Source organism: Elephas maximus, chromosome 7 (genome assembly GCF_024166365.1).
Source record: "Elephas maximus indicus isolate mEleMax1 chromosome 7, mEleMax1 primary haplotype, whole genome shotgun sequence".
In the NCBI taxonomy this organism is placed as follows: domain Eukaryota; kingdom Metazoa; phylum Chordata; class Mammalia; order Proboscidea; family Elephantidae; genus Elephas; species Elephas maximus.
The window spans coordinates 17,476,711-17,497,708 of NC_064825.1; the positions used below are offsets into that span (position 1 = coordinate 17,476,711).

The 20,998-nt window shown below is 34.3% G+C and overlaps 1 protein-coding gene across 6 annotated transcripts in view; it reads right to left on the bottom strand.

Moving 5' to 3' along the window:
* The window catches only part of DYNC2H1 (dynein cytoplasmic 2 heavy chain 1), a 412,907-nt gene that overhangs the window by 362,681 nt on the left and 29,228 nt on the right, over positions 1-20,998 (bottom strand). For all 6 annotated transcript variants that reach the window (XM_049889447.1, XM_049889448.1, XM_049889446.1 and 3 more), the window contains exons 17-30: positions 20,722-20,950; positions 19,725-19,852; positions 17,470-17,585; positions 16,678-16,805; positions 12,956-13,105; positions 11,745-11,950; positions 10,236-10,391; positions 10,032-10,146; positions 9,325-9,495; positions 7,503-7,885; positions 5,603-5,735; positions 5,392-5,509; positions 2,626-2,738; positions 569-688 (exon numbers count right to left, since the gene is read on the bottom strand). In XM_049889447.1, the coding sequence (XP_049745404.1) occupies positions 569-688; positions 2,626-2,738; positions 5,392-5,509; positions 5,603-5,735; positions 7,503-7,885; positions 9,325-9,495; positions 10,032-10,146; positions 10,236-10,391; positions 11,745-11,950; positions 12,956-13,105; positions 16,678-16,805; positions 17,470-17,585; positions 19,725-19,852; positions 20,722-20,950 (2,266 nt within the window). The remainder of the gene's footprint in view (positions 1-568; positions 689-2,625; positions 2,739-5,391; positions 5,510-5,602; positions 5,736-7,502; positions 7,886-9,324; positions 9,496-10,031; positions 10,147-10,235; positions 10,392-11,744; positions 11,951-12,955; positions 13,106-16,677; positions 16,806-17,469; positions 17,586-19,724; positions 19,853-20,721; positions 20,951-20,998) is intronic.

Genomic DNA, 20,998 nt, shown 5'->3' on the forward strand with positions numbered 1-20,998 from the left:
TACATCTAGTCTGCATCATTCCAGGTATGAGCGCCTACTAACACTGAGCTGCATCAACTCTATAACCCACCATGTGGCCTAGTTCTTAACTTCCCTGCCAATATTATAGCTCTGTATTGTGACTATATTTTAAACCTAGGCTAATGCCCTGCTAAGTTCCTGTCAGATCCCGTATTTTAGATAGTTACATGGAAGGTGTAGAGGTAGTGTTTAGATCTTGTGGCTCTCCATCACCTAGAAGTAGGAAGCTACTACATACTTGATTCCTCCCTCCCTATGCCATTCATCACTGGCCTTGGTTGCTTAGATTTCAACATGTCTTCTGCTTGAAAGCATCTGAGTTACAGCAAACTAACAGAGCTAGATGAGAACTTCACCATCATGCAGTTCAATTTCTACGTTTTATACTTGAGAGAACTAAGACCCAGAAGTTAAACATGATGTACATATTAACTGTCAGATAAACGGAGGACAAAGATGTTAGTTGTCTAAGCCTCCTAACCTTTGGGTCAGGGATCTTCCCATGACACCATGCCTACCTACATATTCTACACATAAGGCCCCTTACCTGCGAAGGGAAGAGAGATGGGTCAATTGCACCTTGAGAACTTCTCCCAGTAGTAACACATTCCTTCAACAACTGTTTCAAAGTTTCTTTCATTTCCAAGGATAAACCATTTAACCAAGTCTGAAAATGAAATAAATACACAATCTATTGACTCCCCTACTCTTTTACTCAGTAGGGATGAATATAATTTCTTATTGACTCCCACATTCCCAAAATGTATTATAAGAGATATAATTATTTTATGAATAAATGATCTAAATAACTTGAAAAGAACAGTATTTTCAACTCTTAGAATAATGGTAAGTGTGAAAACCCACAAATTTGTGGTTAGGTATCACTATCATTGCTATTATATGTGTATGTTTGTGTGTGTGTGTGTGTGTGTGTGTGTGTGTGAGTACATATATATATACACACACACGTACACACGCACATAAACATGTTGCCACTGGGTCAATTCCAACTCATAATGACACTATATGACAGAGTAGAACTGCCCCGTAGGGTTTTCAAGGAGCAGCTGGTGGATTCAAGCTGCCAACCTTTTGGTTAGCAGCCATGCTCTTAATCACTGCACCACGAGGGCTCCATATATACATATATAAAATATAAACATTTAAGAAGTAACCCATTTGTTGTATTATTATGATAAATCAAACTAGAGATTTGGGCCAATAGAGTCAAAGTAACTGACTAAGTTCTGTGACTCAAGCTATGCTGGTGACCTCATATTCAGAAAGGAAATGTTTCATTAGGATGAACTATTATTTGAGGGTTGGGTTGACTCTTTAAACCTAATTTTGCTTCAAAATTAAAACAATATATTCTTCCAAGTACTTGATTATAGTTAAAATAATAATGACTATTCATAAATAATAATGAATATATATAATTCACTACTTAATGACTTTAAAAGGGTGTATTATTTACTTATTTACAATAAAACATCAGGGTAAAATGTACAATCTTAAAATAACTTTTCATCATTACTTACTTAAAACTAACTCTAAGTCCTAGCTTTTTTACTCATGTGCAGAGAACTTTTCAGCATTAAAAACAGCATGAACCAGTGTTCAAAAGCAATTAAAGACAAAGAGTGAGACTGTCTCTCAGAGCCAGGCAACAGAGCCACCTATTTGGTTAATCATCACAAGAGCTTGCAGAGTTCCAGCTTTTCCTTTGCTGGTAAAACTGCTCTAGCCCAGTTACTGACACTTAACCTTTCTCCCTCTGTTCACCTGCTCTCAACAAAATTACCAGAAAAGAAAACAAAACAAAAAACTCTTCACCAAACCCAAGAGTTACAGCAAATTTTCTATGTTTACAATCGCCTATTTATGTATTTAACATCAAATAAAATGCTGAGACCTAACCAGGACTGGACATTTTGCTAGGCCTTATGCATGGCCCCTAACTTGACCCAAGAAGATAATTTTGTAAACTGAAAATCAGAATTCAATGTGATGCAGCCTATTGCTGGTTGGCTTTATCTACATACATGTAATAGGCCTTTAATCAGTTCACTTCCAGTCCTATAGAACCAATTAACCAATTGTTGCTCCAAAAATGCACTAGTTTCAATTGTACTTGTTCACCTAAATCATATCATATACAACTCGTATTTTAAAGAGAAAAGAGAACTAAGACTTATTGGATACTTATGTCCCAAGTACTATATACGGTGTACTTAAATCCAGTTATCTCATTTAATTTCCAAAAGAAATTTTTTTGCCACAGACATTGTTTCCCACTTTACAAATGAGAAAACTGAAGCTCTAATTCACACAGCTAATAAGATGCGGAGCTAAGATTAAAAAGATTTAGTCTTTTTGACTCCAAAGTCAAGGATCTTTTCATTACTATGTGCTGCGTTTCAAACACTAAAAATCCATATTCTTTTTCATGTCAGAATATTGATCAAAACAAAACAAATCACTTAAGATATGAGATGGGTTCTTTTAAAGGCCTGAATTAATTAACTTTAAACTGGCTAAATTATTTTTAATACAAGGATCGGAGAATTTTTTTTTTTTCACACTTGAAAAATAATTGTTTACCTCCACATTATCTGACAGGAGAACTTTATTTTTAAAAGGCACAACTTCTCCCTCTAAAGATTTCATTGCAATTATATGCTTTGATTCCTCATCAAAGCATACACTGTTAATACCTGTAATATAAAAACAATAATTTTAAATGCAAAAGAATTAAAGACATAATTATTAGATATGATATATGTATACCACATAATATATATAATATGATTATAACATATGCCACATCATATATATAGTAGTGTCCCTAGTATTTAAATATCTTCCTGAGGAAAAAATCAATTTTTGATAGATAATTTTTATTATTAATATATTTCAGACAGATACCTAATAACATGACATAGTTCACTGATAGTTTTACAGCATATTTACATATTTTTATTATTCATTCATTCTCACCATTCTCCACAAATAATTTCAGGCAATCTAATCAATGAGTACCAATCAATAAGAACTGACTGTCCTCTCCTACACTGTTGGTGAGAAGGTGAAATGTTACAATCTCTTTGGAAAATGATTTGGTTGTTTCTTATAAAGTTTAACACACATTTAGTATATGACCCAGCATTTCACTCCTAGATATACACCAAAAGAACTTCAAGATACTCAAACAAATATTAAAAAAAAAAAAAACCCTTTGCCGTAGAGTTAATTCCAACTCACGGCAATCCTACAGCACAGTGTAGAACTGCCCCACAGGGTTTCCAAGGCTGTATATCCTTATGGAAGCAGAATACCATATCTTTCTCCTGCAGAGCGGCTGGTGGATTTGAACTGCCAACCTTTCAGATGGCAGCTAAGCATTTAAACAGTGTGTCACCAAGGCTCAAATAAATACTTGTACACACATGCTCATAACAACTTTATTCCTAATAGCCAAAAACTGAAAATAACCCAAAAGTCCACTAACAGGTGAATGGGTAAACAAACTGGCATATGTAACAATGGGACACTATTTGGCAATAAAAAGGAATGAAATACAGTTGTACATTAGGCTAAACAAAAGAAGCCAGAGACAAATCAGTACATAAGAATACATACTGATGATTCCACTTATAAGAACTTCTTAAAAAAAGGCAAAAACTAATCTATAATAATAGAAATCAGATCAGTGGTTGCAGTGGCAGAGGGGTGCAGCTGGCGGGGGGAGAATAGCTGTGAAGAGGCATGAGGGAATATTCCAGGCTCATGGAAATGTTCTGTATCTTGACTGGTGTGGTACTTACATTTACTGAAACTCATCAAACTATATACTTAAAATGTGAGTATTTTATTACATGTAAATCATGTATCAATAAAGTTTATTTTTAAAATCGTAAGAAACGTCATAGACATGTAGTAAGAATAGTGATCATTACAGGTAGTATTTAGCTATGAGATAAAAAGATAAGAAAAAGGGGAGGGCACATAAGACTCCCTTTTCCCCAAATGTGGAGCCGTGGTGGCACGGTGGTTAAGAGCCCAACTGCTAACCAAAAGGTCGGCAGTTCGAATCCACCAGCCGCTTCTTGGAAACCCTATGGAGAAAATTATACTCTTTCCTATGGAGTCGCTATGAGTCAGAATCGACTCAATGGCAATTTCACCCCCCCAAAATTGCATGCCATTTTATAGTATTAAAAAAACTTGAATATATTACCTCATTTAATTTTCAAAAAAAAACCCTTTAAGTTATTATTTCCAATTTAAAGAAGGGAAACCTAAGTTTCAGAGAGGTAAATTAATAACCAACTAATAGACAGTGGAGATAGAGCTCGAAAGCAGGCCTTCTAATTTCAGGAGCTCCATAGCCCAAATCACAGCTTCAGATTTGCACCCTAAGGTTTCAAATCTACAGAGGTTGGAAATTTTTTCTATAAAGGACCAGAGATTAAATATCATAGCCTTACAAGTCATACACACTGTGTGGTAACACTTGACTCTGTATGTGTAGCACAAAAGCAGCTATAGACAATACTGAAATGAATGAGTATGGTTGTGTTCCAATAAAACTTTACTTTAAAAAAACAGGCAGCGAGCCAGATTTGGCCCATGGGTTGTAGTTTGTTGATCCCTGATTATAGGTAATAATGATGAAATTTTTTTTACTTCTTAATTGGAAAAAATACTTCTTTTCCAAACAAATGAAATAGTTTTAGAAAACAGTCATCATCATTATATCTGTAACAAATCTATCCCATTTGTCATAAGTAAATACCCAACTAAAGTGACTCAACAGGCTCACTGAAGCATATAACACTAATTACACTTTTGCCTTCATCTATTCCCATAGCTTAATTATTACCTGTATACAAACGGCTCCCAATTCTATATCCCTAGCCCAGATCTCTCTGCTAACAATAACTGCCTGTTTAGCAACTCCACTTGGATGTCTTTCAGGAGGCTTTAAACTTAATATGTATCAAACTGAAGGGGTCATGTTCTCCTTCACCTCCAGATCTTTGCAAAGGCTATTACCTTTGCCTCACCACTCTTCTTCTAGCTAAGGACTACATACACAGTCTTCGGGTCTCATCTTAGACGTCACTTTCTCAAAACTGAGCAAAATAGCCTCATAGATGCAGCTGTAACACCGCATACTTACGCTGATCACCGAAATTATCGCATTGTATAATATTTGTCAACGTACTATCTCATCTCCTCCACTAGCCTGTAAGTTCCTTGAAGGTAGCATTTGTATTTTATTCAGTAGTCCATCCAGAGCTTAACATATGCCTGACGTATAGATGAAACTCAATAACTATATGCTGAATAAATGTTGAATCCTACCGGCAAACAGCTTCTTAAGGTGAGACTGAATCACTGATGGGTTAGTAGACTGGCCCAGTATTTCTAACAAATCATCATCACCAATAAAATAAAATCTTGGGAATGCTGAGCGTTTTTCCTAATATAAAAATAAAAAGAATACCCTTAACTTTTAAAAAAAGACATTAAAGGCTTCAGCATCTATTACATAAATTGTTTTTTAAAAAAATACCTCCAAAAATTCATTCAATGATTTTTGACATCTTTGAAGCTGATCAAGTATAGTTAGTAAAGAATTCCTGATTCCTGCATGACTAGTTAACGTTGTTACTCTATTGTCTCTCTTGATGTCAGTCATTATTGATCTACAAACAAAAAGAAAAATTATTTTCACATTTATTATAACAGTTTTTTGGCTGAGAGAGATAGTAAGGCTGACATATTTTTTAGGCTATTTCAACCAAGCTACTTCAGGTTACACTACTATAATAGCAATACATCATTATGTTTCTGGAACGTAATGCTAAATATTAATAGCATTTCATTACCATTTATAACATATAAACCATACTACCCATTCTCTTATTTCATTCATTCACTAACAGGTATTAAGCCATACCTCAGGGAACTAATGGCCTGATGACAAAGAAAGATGTTAAACAATTTCTCAATAAAATGCTTACACAAAATCATAATAAATGTAAAGAAAGAAAAGTACCAAGTATTGTAAAAGTGGTTAATAGGATAACTCTTAAACTAAGACTTCCCTGAGGAAGTAATTTAAATTGAAAGATGAGTGGGGGAAAAACAAAGTCAGTGAGTAGGAAGGAAAGAGTTCCTAAAAAAGATCCTGGGAAGGAGCTGAGCACATCTCAGAAACTAAAGGCTAGAGTCACTGAAGCAATAAGGAAAATAACCCAAGAAAAGGCTAGAGAGATGGGCGAGGAGCAGATCATACAGTGCTCTACAGCTACTTAAGTATTTTTACCATTATCCTTAGAGCAGCGAGAAACCATATTAAAGTTTTACTCAAAGAGTAAAAGAAAGAAGTGAGGAAATTTTCATTTTAAAAATATTACTCCGGTTATTGTGTCAAAAACTTACTGGACAGGACAAGAGCAAGTCAGGAGATTATTGAAGTAATTCAAATGAGTGAAAAAGTACCTTGGAATGGGAGATGTAGATAGGTGAAAAGTGTTTTTTCAAGATATAAGTAGGTTAGAACCAACAAAATTTGGTAACAATGGATTTTGAAAGTGGAGGGAGAGGGAGATGTCAAAGATATACATTAAGGTTCTGCTTTCAGCAATTAGGTGGTACCATTTATTGAGAAGTCGGCAGTTCAAATGCATCAGCCACTCTTTGGAAACCCTATGGGACAGTTCTACTCTGTCCTACAGGGTCACTGTGAGTTGGAATTGACTTCATGGCAACGGGTTTTTTATTTATTGAGACAAGAATCAATAAAGGGAAAAGATTTGTAGAAAAGGGATGGGGGGTGCTCATGAAATCCATTTCTACATATTGACTGAGGATGTTGAGTAGATTTGAAGCTCAGAAGAGAAATATGGGCTGTACACATACATTTAGGAGACCTTGAATAAAAGAGAATTGATGCTAAATGTATGGGTAAAGATCACTTAAAGCGAGAGCACAGAGTGAGAAAAGAATCTGAGACTGAAATCTGGAGAATGTCTACATCCAAAAGTTTAGGCCTGAGGACTAGTAATTAGAAGTAGAAACCAGAGACACAGGCAGAAAACAGGGGAACCAGAAGCCTAGGAAAGTGACTTTTCAAGAAAGAAGAAATGCTCACCTCCATTAAATACTAGTTACAGATGAAGAATTTAAAATGTCCATGGAATTTACAACTGGAAAGTAACCAATGACTTTAGACAATATATACATATATTAGGTATAGTAGTAAAGACAGAAAATGAACAAAAATGGTTCAAAAGGCAAATGACTGAAGGAGAGAAAACAGCTTCTCAGTAGGATCCAAAAGAGACAGAGGTTCCATACACAGGGGATACAAATAATGTAAAAGTATTTACCAGTATTAAGCACCTCAGGATATGCATGAATAAAAAACTGCCATATATGTCTATTTCTTATATGGTAATTACACTGACCTAAAATCTTCATCAACTCTGTTGAAACGTGTCTGCTCTTTTGGCAATGCTCCACGGCCAAAAATGGGTTCCAAATACACCCACTTCCTTTGAATATGATTCAAATTCTGCAGGTATTCATCTAATTCTGCAAGTTTTCTTTCCCAAATTGATACTTTATCTTCAAATCCTTTATAATAAGGAGAATCCTTTAAGGATTGAAGAAGGCATCGGTTATCCCCAACCTGATTTACTATATCTTTCCAGTCTTTAATCAGCTTGATGGTTCGACTTTGGCTGTCTTCATAATCAATCAGTGTAAACACTGCTCCAACTCCCCAGAGATCAAGTTCACGTAAAGCTTCTCTGATTGTAACTTCACCTTGTGCCCGACTATTTAAATCCTATTAACACAAAGGATCCATATTACTTAATTGACATATATGTAAATTATAAGAACTGTATTTTATAAGAAAATATGTGTTTATCTGGCTTTTTATCATAAAGCAAAAAAAATTTAAGTGGATATATTTCACCTATAATCCAACAGAATTATCAACTAATGTATCAAGGGATATCAGCTACTAAGTATCAAGTTCACACTGTCAAAGTATATACAAAGTTCTGCCTTACTCTTTTTACTTCTACAAAAGAAAAGAAAAACACAAAACTCAAAGCATCTATAGGAAAATGCAAAACTAGTCTGGCTTATTTAAAGCTTCGGAGACCAAAAAGTCAAGATTTTTTAGGAAGGAAGTGCAGATATTTTATAGCAAATTCTGATATATCTAAAACGATTAACAATCAGCTAGTATTATCTCCTACAGCAGCTATGCTTTATAATTTTTCATCATTACCTAAATATGCTTCAGGATTGTCGACAAACATAAAGATTTACATTTTAGATAGGAAATAACACAATCTGACATAAGTCCTTACGTTTATATATTGAATGGCCAGAAAACACAATACAGGAAGTCTGCCACTTATGACAGAATTATGAAAAGTTCTGCTTTTACCTGAGATCTTTTTTCAACCTGGTTAACAAATTGGTTCTTGGTTTAGCTCCCTGGATATTTGTATCCCCTAACTTCAATCTTAAGGAGCCCTGGCGGCACAATATTTAAATGCTCAGCTGCTAACCGAAAGGTCGACAGTTCAAACGCACCAGCTGCTCTGCCAGAGACAGATGTGGCAATCTGCTTTCGTAAAGATTATAGCCTTGGAAGCCCTATGGGGCTATTCTACTCTGTCCTAGAGAATCGCTATGAGTTGGAATGGATTTGACGGCAGTGGGCTTGGTTTGGTTTGGTCACCTTCGATTATAACATATCACATGATTTTAAAACTATTTTATGTAAAATGATTTTTATTTGTTTGCTTTTTGATTAAAGCTGATTCCCTCTTTTTTAACGCTCTTTTATTTCATACTTTTCTTTCTTTCAAAAAAGGGTCTCGTATCATTATTTCTATATTTCTATACACAAAGACAGATTCAAATGTATTCCTGAGAGAATAATGTAATAACAAGACTGTCACTACTTTGGAGCCCCGGTGACACAGTGGTTAAGCATTTGTTTGCTAACCAAGAGGTCGGCAGTTCAAATCCACCAGCTGCTCCTTGGAAACCCTGTGCGGCAGTTCTAGTCTTTCCTACAGGGTCACTATGAGTTGGCATCAACTTGACGGCAACGGGTTTGGTTTTTTTTTCTTGGTTTGTCACTACTTTAAGGGAAGGAAAAAAGACCAACTTACTGTTGTGTATAAACAACAAAACATGAAGCAAAGCTGGATACTAACAAAGGTCATATTTATGAGATATTTATAAAGAAAATATACTTACTTTAAGGTCTGAAGCTTTGGCTACAATTGTATCAGCTACTTTGATCAGATCTCCAAACAATAATTTCTCTAGACTAGTTCCCCTAGGAAGGCCAAGGAGGCGGAAAAGGTCAAGCCAGTGATCTGGAGAGAGATGCTCCCCTCGGACGTACTTCAGTACAGGAACTGCAATCTGTTAACCAAGAAGGAAAAAAGCATGTGCATACACATATTCATAAATTTGCAAAATGTAGATTATTAATTACTTTATTAACATAATTATTCATTATCTTATTTAACAACCTTAAAATCACATTCTTAGTCAGAATTGTACAAAACTTTTCACTATTCATGGTTACATCCAGATTTCCCATTTTAGTTTACTGTGTTTTAAAACATATCAAATATTTCTATTTTTATTATTCTAGGATATGACCCATGTGCTAGGATTATAAACACTCTGATTTATAACTTTAACCATAAATTTCTTAGTTACAACTGTTCTTTCATATTGGTAGCAAAAATACAATAGTTTCTATGGTTTACTCTATACTTCCTATTTTTTCATGTAATGGAATAATATTAATTGAAAAATATATAAACTAAAATTTATATATTTTTCAATTAATATTATTAATTGAATAACAGCTCGGTTATTACACAATAAAAAGATCTGTAAAAGCTGAAAACATCATTTTTTAATTAGCAGAATGAATAAAACAACCTTACTTTATACTTGTCAATTTCTGATTGTAATTTCACAGTCATTACTGAATGTTCCTCAACCTTCCTTAATCTGTCATGCCAATCCACCAAAAATTCCTCAAATAGGTGTGTCTTAGTCCTATAAAATAACAGAAACACATCTTAAAATGTACATTCCAAAAATCACTAATGAGTTATAACAATCTAAATATTGTTTTTGAATCAAACCGGAAAGTAATCCAATCTTCATCAGCCATTTCTTGGAATCCTTGATGGAACTCTTCATAAAGGGCCCAAACTTGCGCACAGCTCTCAATATCTTTAGAGATGCTATACGCCAGGGAGAAGTTGGGCTCTTCTAATCCAAAATGATGGCAATCATCACTACAGAAACAAATATTGAAATATTATTAGATTGTTTTAAAAACGTTAAATGTCAGTAAGTCATTTAACTGCATTCCTGGTGTGTATGTGTATGTGTGTGTCTGTTGTGTATCCGATGTAGAAGTGGACAGCGGTGGACTATTCCTACTTTACATGAGAATTTTATTTTAACTGCTTAGGTCCGGACCCTACTAATTCATTAACATTCATTTCTTCCAAAAGAGTCAAAAAGGCAGTGGTAATATATAAACAAATACATAAGTAAATTTTTTTATGTTTGTGTATTTATACATAAACCCCTTGCCATCGAGTCGATTTCAACTCATAGCAACCCTATATGACACAGCAGAACTGCCTCCATAGAATTTCCACGGAGCAGCTGGCGGTTTCAAATTGCCAACCTTTTGGTTAGCAGCCAAACGCTTAACTACTGGCACCACCAAGGCTCTGTATGTATATATGCATATATATATATATATACATAAAATGCATACTTTCTACATGTTGTTATTGTTAGCTATCTTCGAGTCGATTCCAACTCACAGCCACCCCATGTGTGCAGAACAGAACTGCTCCATAGAGTTTTGAAGGCTGTGACCTTTTAGAACCAGATCACTAGGCCTGTCTTCTGAGGTACCTTTGGGTGGGTTCAAATTGCCAACCTTTTGGCTAGTAGTCAAGCATTTAACCATTTGTGCCATCCAGTGTGTGTGTGCGTGTATGTGTATTCTGGGTTGTACAAATCTATGGATTAATCCAAGAAGAGAACAGTTGAAAGGGCTAACTTCGAAAATATAAGATAGCCTTCATCTAATAAATAAATATGGTGCTAAAACCCTATGAAAGCAATTATTTGGTGGGTATCTTCCTAAGCAAACCAAACCTAAAACAATGTTCAAATCTAATTATTATTATAAGATAAACTGACAACCTACTTTTTTTCTTTGAAATTTCTTTTTTATTACTTATTCATTGTATTACTAGGTTCATTTTTTTACTAAAAGAGTCTGAAAGTAATTTTTCCATAAACTCTATAGAGCCCATTTTAAAATAGGATGAGATCATAAAAAGCAAGTATTCTAATACCCTAACTTAACTTTTTAGTAAATTTAATTTTCTACTCTGTTCTAGGGCTGACCAACAATTTGCCCTTCTTTTAATATCTTTATATAACCCAACCATAACCCCTAAGAAAGCAGTAGAGCAAACTCTAAATAATAAATTCTCTTTTAAACACTGCTGAAGTTTTAGAGGAAAGGCATTAAGACAAGATAAAACAAAGTTACTATATTGGTATATTAATACAAAACTTTTTTCAAAATAGGCATTATCAGTTTTAAAGAAAAAACGTACACCAGCTTTTTCCTTATGACTTCAAGTTCATCAAACTCAATTTTTTTCTCCTTTATTGACTCTGCACTTTTATCCAGAGTATTTTGCTGCCCAGTTTCAATAGCATCATCACCAGGCTTTAGTTGATCCCAACGAGCTTTGAATTTTTCCAGTTCTTGATAGTAGATGTGAAGACGTGATTTTACATTTCCTTTCATCACTTCAATCTATAAGCCAATACAGTTTAAGTAATTTAAGGCACAGTAAAATCTTACTTTATTTTTGCATTTTTATATCCAATATTTTGTATTTAAAAGTGAAAAAATATCAATGCCTGCTTTTCGAGAAAGATTATTTTTATTTTTATCCATTGATTTTAAATGCAATAAAATAATTCAAAGATATATTAGACCTGAAATTTAGAATAACAGTAGATAACCCTCAAACATCAGCATTAAAAAAAAAAATCATTCATGTAATTAACAGCATCCTCCACAACTATCAACAAAAGCGGTGCGATAAAAAATGTTTGTTAAGTGACTGCTGGTTCTTCTGAGTATATAGCTGCTTAACTGAGAAGTGCGCTTCCTGGTCTCCCATGCAGCCAGGGGGCCACATGACAAGGTTCTGGTCAATAGATGTGTACTTCTTCCAGTCTATGCCCCTGAAAGTTAGAGTGGTGTCCTCCCCTTCGTCTTTTCCCCTCCCTACCAGATGGCAAGTGAACATGGTAGTGATCTATCTCGGGCAATCCCTCAGGAATGGATGGTGGAGAAACGAGATTGAAGGAGCCTGGTCCCCTAACAAAGTTGCAAAGTAGAGGCACCACATCAGCCTGAAATCGAACTTGAGGTAGAAACTTGTTTAAGCTGCTATTACTCTCTACCCCTGTTAGAACAGTCACACCTACGGCCTACTTAACTTAGTAATTAAAAAAGTACGTGTTTCAGCAATCAACTTAAGCTGTACATAGTAGATAAACGATAAATCCATTAATAAGAAAGGCTGAAATAATGTTTACATTTCAAAGGGACTTTTTCTTCTTGCTGTGGTAGGCAGTGAAGAAAAACCACGACAAATGATCATCAGTACAAGAGTACTGAGGTTGGTCAATTTCATTAGCAGTACAAATTTTTTATAAACCTCAGCTATAATGGAAAAAAGATAAGCGAGAAATTTTAAGTAAGAAAAATTAAGCTTCCATTTTAACAAAACCATTAAAAGGTTCTTACCTGATCTTTAATCATAAGCTGGTGACTTTCCATCATCAACTCAAATTTATCCCACTTAGCTTTCAGATTACTAATTGCTTCTAAACCTCCACCTGCCACAGTTCGTAAAAGTCTGTTTTTATCTTCAGCTTCTTGAAATAAGGGCAAAATCTAAAGGTTTAAAATATAACATATGTGAAAAGTAACCCCTCTTATTAGATCTCCTAAGATTTCACTTATTTTAATTTTTGTTTCATGATTTGCTTTTTTTTTAATCAAGGTTCTTCTTTTTAAACAATTTGTTAAATTCCTCGATGGAAAGTTTCTAACACTCACTTATTATTATATGCAAGCTCAACTACAACACTCTAACATCAGAGGTTAATAGGAATAAGAAGGGGTAATATGAGATTATCAGTAAAACTACAAACCCATAAAGACAATATTATAGCTGCTCAAAATAAAGTTCTTTTTATAAATGGTCCACTCATAAGAAAATGCTTAAGAGGCTTCTAAAAGAATTAGATAATCTAACACTATAAAAAAAAAAAAAAAACTGTTGCCATTAATTGATTCCAACTCATAGCGATCCTATAGAAGATTAGAACTGTCCCACAGGGTTTCTAATGGGCAGCTGGTGGATTCGAACAGCCAGCCTTTTTGGTTAACAGCTAAGCACATAACTACTGCACCACCAGGGCTCCAATCTTACAGTATAAATGAACTAAATTGCCCTACTTAATAGAGAAGGGAAAGTTATGAAAAAAAGTACACAGACAGCCTAAGAAGTAAAACCAACCTATTGCATTCAAGGTTTCTAACTTAAAAGTCCTGAATAGTGTATAGTTATCAGTTTGTTAAACTGTCTAGGTTATAGGTCAATAGTTGTTAAACTACTTGAATTGCTTCTAAGCCTTTTAAAGCACTGTAAAAAAAAATAAAAAGTGCCCTATAATTAATACCTGTATTTTTACTACTCAGCAAAGAAATACAATCCATTGAAAGGTTTTTTTAAAAATCATTGTGCATGTGTAATAAAATGGACAAAAAGAAATCCAAATATATTTCAAGGAGCAGTTTGCAATCCCTAGTCAGAATCTGTTTCATCTGATAAAAAGAGAAAACTAAATGGACTAAGAAGCCATGTTGTAATAGGAGAATCAGTAAGAACAGAGAAAAAAACAGTAGGATTCTAATTTCTTACAGATGAGCAGAACCTAAGGTAGTCATAAATCCACTGCCATTGAATCAATTCCAACTCATAGTGACTCTATAGAAAAGAGTAGAACTGCCCCATAGGGTTTCCAAGGAGTGGATTCGAACTACTGACCTTTTGGTTAGCAGCCAAATGCTTAACCACTGTGCCACCAGGGCTCCAAGGTAGTCATAAAGACATTATTAGTTTTCTAGACTATTTGCCTCCAGTCCTACTTCCTTAAATCCACATACCAAAAGAGCCACATCAAAACACAAATTTTGACATCTTGTTGCTTAAAACCCAGCAATGACTTCCCAGTGCACACAGAATCAAACCCAAGATCCTTAACATGGCTCACATAACCTAGATCCTGTTTATCTCTTTACATTTATCTCGTGCCACTCCCTGCCTCACTACCATTTAATCATACTTAACACTTAATGTTCCCCACATTCAACACGCATTTCTCTTCTCTTAGCTTTTATGATGTTATAATTCTGTGGCTTTCCACCCACTTCATTAGCTTATCCTTTTCAATCTCATTTGCTGCTTCCTCCTATGTAAATACTTAAAAATTTGGAATGGTCCAGACTCTGGTCCTCGAATTCCCCAGATCCTCTACTGTTTACTATCTACCAGATGGTGTAATCCAATCCCATGGCTTTAAGTATCATGGATATTTAGATCTCTAGTCCTTACCTTTATTCTAAAGTCCATATTCTTTATCCAACTTCTACCCGACATCTCAATCCACCACTTCCAACCTCCAGACACATTCCTTCCCTAATCATCCTTGCCTCAGTAAATGGTACCATTAGCTTCCCAGCTGCTAAACCAAAAAACTTGGAGACATCTTGATTTCTCTTTCCCTAGCCCCCTCCACCTAATGCATCAGAAGATCCTCCCAGTTCTAACTCTAACATATAACATCAATTTCTCCAGTTCTATCTCCACTGCTACTACATGGCCCAAGTTTCCATCATCTCTCAGCTGCCATACTGCAATAGTCTACTAGCTGACCTCCCTGTTCCTGCTTCTGTCTCCCTGCAATCCATTCTCCACAGAGCACCCAGAGTCAACACTTCAAAATGTAAACCACACTGTGTCACCCCCTTGCTTAAAACCCTCTACATACCTTCTATTGCACTTAGAATAAAATCCAAGCTCCTTATGACTGTTTAAAGTACTTTTATATCTGGCCCTTGCCTACCTTTCCAATTTTACCTCATACCATTTTTTTTCCTTGAGAGGTAGTCTTTAGCCACCGCCCTTCCATCTGTTCCTTGAACATATCAAGCTCCTTCCCTGCCTTAAAGTCTTTGTACTTGCTGTTTATTCTGCTTGGAATGATCTGTCCTCAAATCTTAGAATGGTTAGCTCCTTATCTTTCAGGTCTCGGATTACATGTCATCTCTCTGAGGTCTCCTGTGATCGCCCACATTAAGTAACATCCACCAGTTGTGCACAGTTACACATGTCCCCTCCCTCACTCGTTCTCTTCCTCTCTCTCTCTCACGCACACACACATATACACATATGCACATTCCATGAGAATGGATTTGTTTACAGCTGTAACCCCAATTCCTAGAACAATGCATGGAATATATCATATGATCTATAAAGATCTGTTGAATAAATGAATTTCTTCTGCAGTACAGTATTTTACTTACCTTTATAACTAGCTTTATACCTGCAAGCCTATCACATAAAAGTCTGTAATTACTTCCACCATGAAGGTGCATTATTTGACTCACCTTAAGCCTTCTTTATAACTTTAATTCTATCACACAGTAAGTACATATAAAAGCCTGTTTTACTGATATGAACTATTTCTCCTTCTTGCACTAAACATAAATCATCCAAAATATATATTTTAACACTCTGGCTTGCTTATTCTGGGCTCTAGCCTTCTGTTTATAAATCTTTACCATTCTTTTATCTTTGTCTTTAATTATAAACTCTTCCATCTTTCCTGTTGTATGCACGCAAATCAATTTTGACTCACAGCGACACTAAAGGACAAAGGGAATTGCCCCATAAGGTTTATTAGGCTGCAATCTTTACAAGAGCAGATCGCCAGTTTTTTTTCCCCGTGGAGCAGCTGGTGGGTTCAAACCCCCAACCTTTTGGTTAGCAGCTGAGCAATTAACCATTGCGCCACCAGGGCTCCCTCACTATGTATTAATTTAGGAACGAATATATGTATATATTCAGTCCTAATTCACCTCTAGCTTCATATTTTCATATCCTAAAATTACAAAGTTGGAAGTAACATTATGAATTATTTAAGTTTAGTCTTATTATAATATGCTGTCTCACAAAACAGACTGCAAATACTTCTGAAGATAATAACAAGCATGATTGTTACTGTTTCGTTACACCAGCATAACATTACGCGTGCAATCATGAGCTGACCAGTTGGATCAGATCATATGGACTCCCTTCTAATGTGAGATCATTTATTGTTTCTAAATAATAACATAATTTAAATATCTCTAGTACAGTAAAAAAAAAATAATAATAGCTTTATTTTGATAATTCTCACCTCTGGCTTCTGTTCTTGTAGCTTACTATATCGCAAATTTGCATCACCTATTTCTTCCACAGACTGGGGCATAATTGTTAAGATTTCCACAGCCTCAGTAACAAATGTATCAATTTCATGTAAATGAGCTGAATGGGTAACATTGAAACATAAGAAAAACTATTACCACCAAAAAATATTCAATCACATCATTTGTAAACCAGGCATATTAGAAGTAATCACCACATAAAATATAGTAAATCTTAAATTATCATTTGCTTTCATATGACAAAATTTCAAAATGTAGAATAAGCAAAAAGTTTTTTTCCTATCAAAGTTTAGTTGTTTCACATTGTACTTAAGCATTTTAAAGGAAATGAAGATCAAAATTTACTCTTTCTTAGTAAATTTTACTAAAAATTAGGAACTCTTTTCTGTCTTCAATATGCTAAAACATTTCCGTTTAAGGGGAAAAAAAGGAAAAGTGGAGGATTTTAGAAAATGGCATTGTCCTTCAAAGAAATAAGGAGAATACATTATTCCTGAATTATCTACCTTTCTCAGTGACAGATGCAACAGCAGATACTAGCTCAGACTGCAAGTAATAAACACGCCTTCGATTTTTAGGTCTCTTAGGGATGGACATAGATTTTCTTACTTTATTACAATTAACATTCTAAGCAACTTTTATTTCATAATACTTTTTTATTCAGTTCTGATTTTTAATCATATTGGGATTCGTATTTTGTAAGTATCAAAGCACATGCCTTTCTATATAAAATTAGATACGAATAAAAGAAAAAATGTCTTTACCCTGAATGGATTTCCTCAAAGAAAGAACAAGTGTATCAAATAACTTCTGGATGAGATCATCAATCACAGTCTTCACAGGGTTACAATTGATATTTAAACAGTCCACCTTGACAACACTGAAAAATGGCAATGGACATATTTTGAGATGAAAAAGACTAATTACAGGAAAGAGCTTCATTACAATATTATAGTGATTTTTAAGTAATACATTTTATAATCTATGTCAAAAATATTACTGTGATCTTTAAGCATGTGTAAATTTCATTTAGCAAACTGGTCTTATACACACTATTTTGAAGTTTTCCTTTGAATAATTATTTCATTATAATACTACAATTCTGAATCACCTAGGGTATTCTTTTTTTAAAAAAAAGTTACCACATTATGAATTACTAAGGTGTCAACACGAATATATCTAAATATTTAGATGTGCTACTTGTTACAGCATGTAACTTACTTATGTAAATATTTATAAAATAAACTCACTATGCTGCAGCCAAAACATGTACAATAACAATAAAGACAAAAAGAAAATATAGATTATTAAACAAAACAAAGACACCATTTTACACCAATCAAATTAACAAAAATTTAATGAAGTGTCCATTTTTATCTTCAACGGTGTGAACACACAACTCTCAGAACAATAGGTAAGAGTATAAATACCTTTGTGAAGAGCAATGTTGCAATATGTATCAAATAATTCTAATATACACACAACCTTTACCTTAACAACACCACCCTTAGAAATTATTCTAAGGAAGTTTTCAAGGCTGTTTCCAAGTACCTTGAAAAGCATTAATCATAATAGTGAAAAAATAAGGAAACAAGCTAAACACAGAAATGACTAAATTATTCTATGTTCATACAACAGAATATTATGGACACATTAAAAATCACATTATTGAGGTATAGATAACAACATGACAAAATAATAAAGAAATAGTGTTAAATAAAAATAGCAGGATACAGTATAATCCAAAATTTTCAAATATATGTATTAATATGTCCAAAAATATCAACTGTTAACGATAGTTGTCTTTGTATTTTTCTATATTTTAACAAATTTATAAAACAAACATGTACTATTATCTCCCTCTAGTCTCTAATAAAACATTATTTCTGGTCACATTCCAAATTAACCAACTCCATATTTTCAATTTACAAATCCCTCTCCTGAGAGGCTCTGCTCTAAATAACCTCCCATTCTCATTTCTATCTGTGAAAATCCTAGTTTAAGTGTTACTATATTAAGCTTTCCTTGATTTTGTCCCAAATGAATGGGATGTCATCTGCCTCTGAATCCCCGTAGTCTTAAGTTCAATATCTAATATGGAGCATAGACTTTTTTTACCTAGAATTAATGATGATAATTAATAACAGCTAGTATTTATTGAGAACTTGAAAGCAGAGTCAAAATTACTGTCAAAGTCATACAACTGGTAAGAGCCATCTAACTCCAGAGCCTACTCTCTTAAACTCTGTGTGGACTTTCCTTAGTCATCGAATAACACTTGTTTTATTGTGCTACCAGAGAGTAAGCAACTTGACCTCAGGTACTATGTCTTCTTCATCTTTATACTACCCATAGCACAAAGCTTTTCATGTTATAAATGTTCACCAAATATTTTGTTGAAAGAATAAACAAATGAATTAATAAAGGTGATATTATCCTTTATAGGTAATGTATATACATTTAAACAAAGCTTTTCATGGAATTTATTGCAAAGAGTGTTTCCAGTGGTGGAAATTTCAGATACCAAAGGGATTCAGATACCAGTAGCCGGGCTGTAAGATGAGCCCTCAGAGGCTTTTCATCCACATTTAGGGAAATACCTAGATGTAACAATATGTTGTGTGCCTCCTAGGGCATTCTGAAAGAAGTAGACCAGTATAAAAGCAGAGGCAAATATCATTAGCTTTATATTCCCCAGTATGTTCTCTCCAGTAACTTAACTATACGTGGACTGTGGTTATGTATATCAATATTAGACCCTCACACTACTATGTGGACATACAAGCCTCATTCCCCAGTCTATTCAACCCAAGTGGCTGTCAGCCAGCAGTGGCTCTAAAAGAGAAACTTCTTTTTTATTCTCTGCACTGCCCTGTTCAGAAGGCACTCAAGTGTCATGGCTGAGTTCTAAAAGAGTTAAGAAGCTAGCCTAATTTCAATACTACTAAGTAGAGAGCACCCTTATTACCCTGTAGCAAAAACTATTATGCTACATAAACACTACATTAACCTCCAATACCTTGGAAGTCGTTCTACTTCTTTCCCTTTTATTTTCAGTGCTTTAAAATTCTTTTCCCAATCACGTACAGTGAAGAGATGTTTTTCCACCAAAGCTTCCATATCAACTTGCCCGATTACAATCCACTCCTATTTAAATAATGAAAACACAGTATTAAAGAAAAAGAACTTAATAAATTAACATTTAAAAGACTAGGATTCAACTGTTAAGATCTACCAGGGGCAAGTTTGAGATATTCAATTAAATTTTAATTTAAGCATGTAAATGTAATGACTCCTGCATAGCCTAAAGACTAAATAAAAAAATAAATAAACTATTTAATATGCAAAATGTAGTGGTCATAAAACTTTTTTAAGGGGATAGTAAAAACCCCTTCTTTAGACTCTCTTCTCAAATTGGATGCACGTAAAGTACAAAGACAGAATCACTTCCGCAAATCTAAAAGCCACTACTCAACTGATTCTAGAAATCTATAATGCAAAAGAATTGCAATGGCAGTTAAGGAACCATTCAAATTCTCAGTCATATGTCTCAGGATCAATAAAAGTGAACAATACAATTAGTCTTTGTATTTGGAGTCAGTTGGTACGATGCACTTAAATAGAAGTAAGAAGTTAAACTATCCCAATTTCATTAACATTTGAGGGCTTCCTCCATGGATCACTTTTGAACCAAAGAATTAAAATAGATGCCTCTTCCTGAGAGTAATGAAGATTCTCACAACAGAGTCATGTCACATTCAAAGCTGACACAACAATTTAAAATGAAAAGTTTCTCAACCATCACAGAGTTGTCAAAGACCAAAAACTTTTAGTCTTTTTTCTCTTCAGCATTATAAATGAAGGTTATATAAGAATCTTCAATTCTTGACTTCCAGTTTGCCATAATTTCTATTTTGTGCCTTATAAAATAAATTGTCAACTTGTAAACTTAATGTTAATCCAATCAATCAAATGAAATATTAAAATAGGAGGCCTGAAAATTACACGTTCTATACCTTATGTTGGTGTAAAACAGCTGACAATCTTCTAAACAGATCCTCCGCTTTGCTGAAAATAGTCAGAAATCCACTTGCATTTCTATCAATCATCACAGAAAAAATAGATTCATCTCCTGCTTCACCCACTCCCTTAAACTGATTTGGAATGCCAATGAATCTCTTCATTTCTCTATAATATTTAGCCCGGATTTCTTCAAACGGAGGCCTGAACTGTAACCGTCCCTGTCTGGAAGTGAATAAATAGCTTTAAAATACAAATTATTAGAAAGCCACA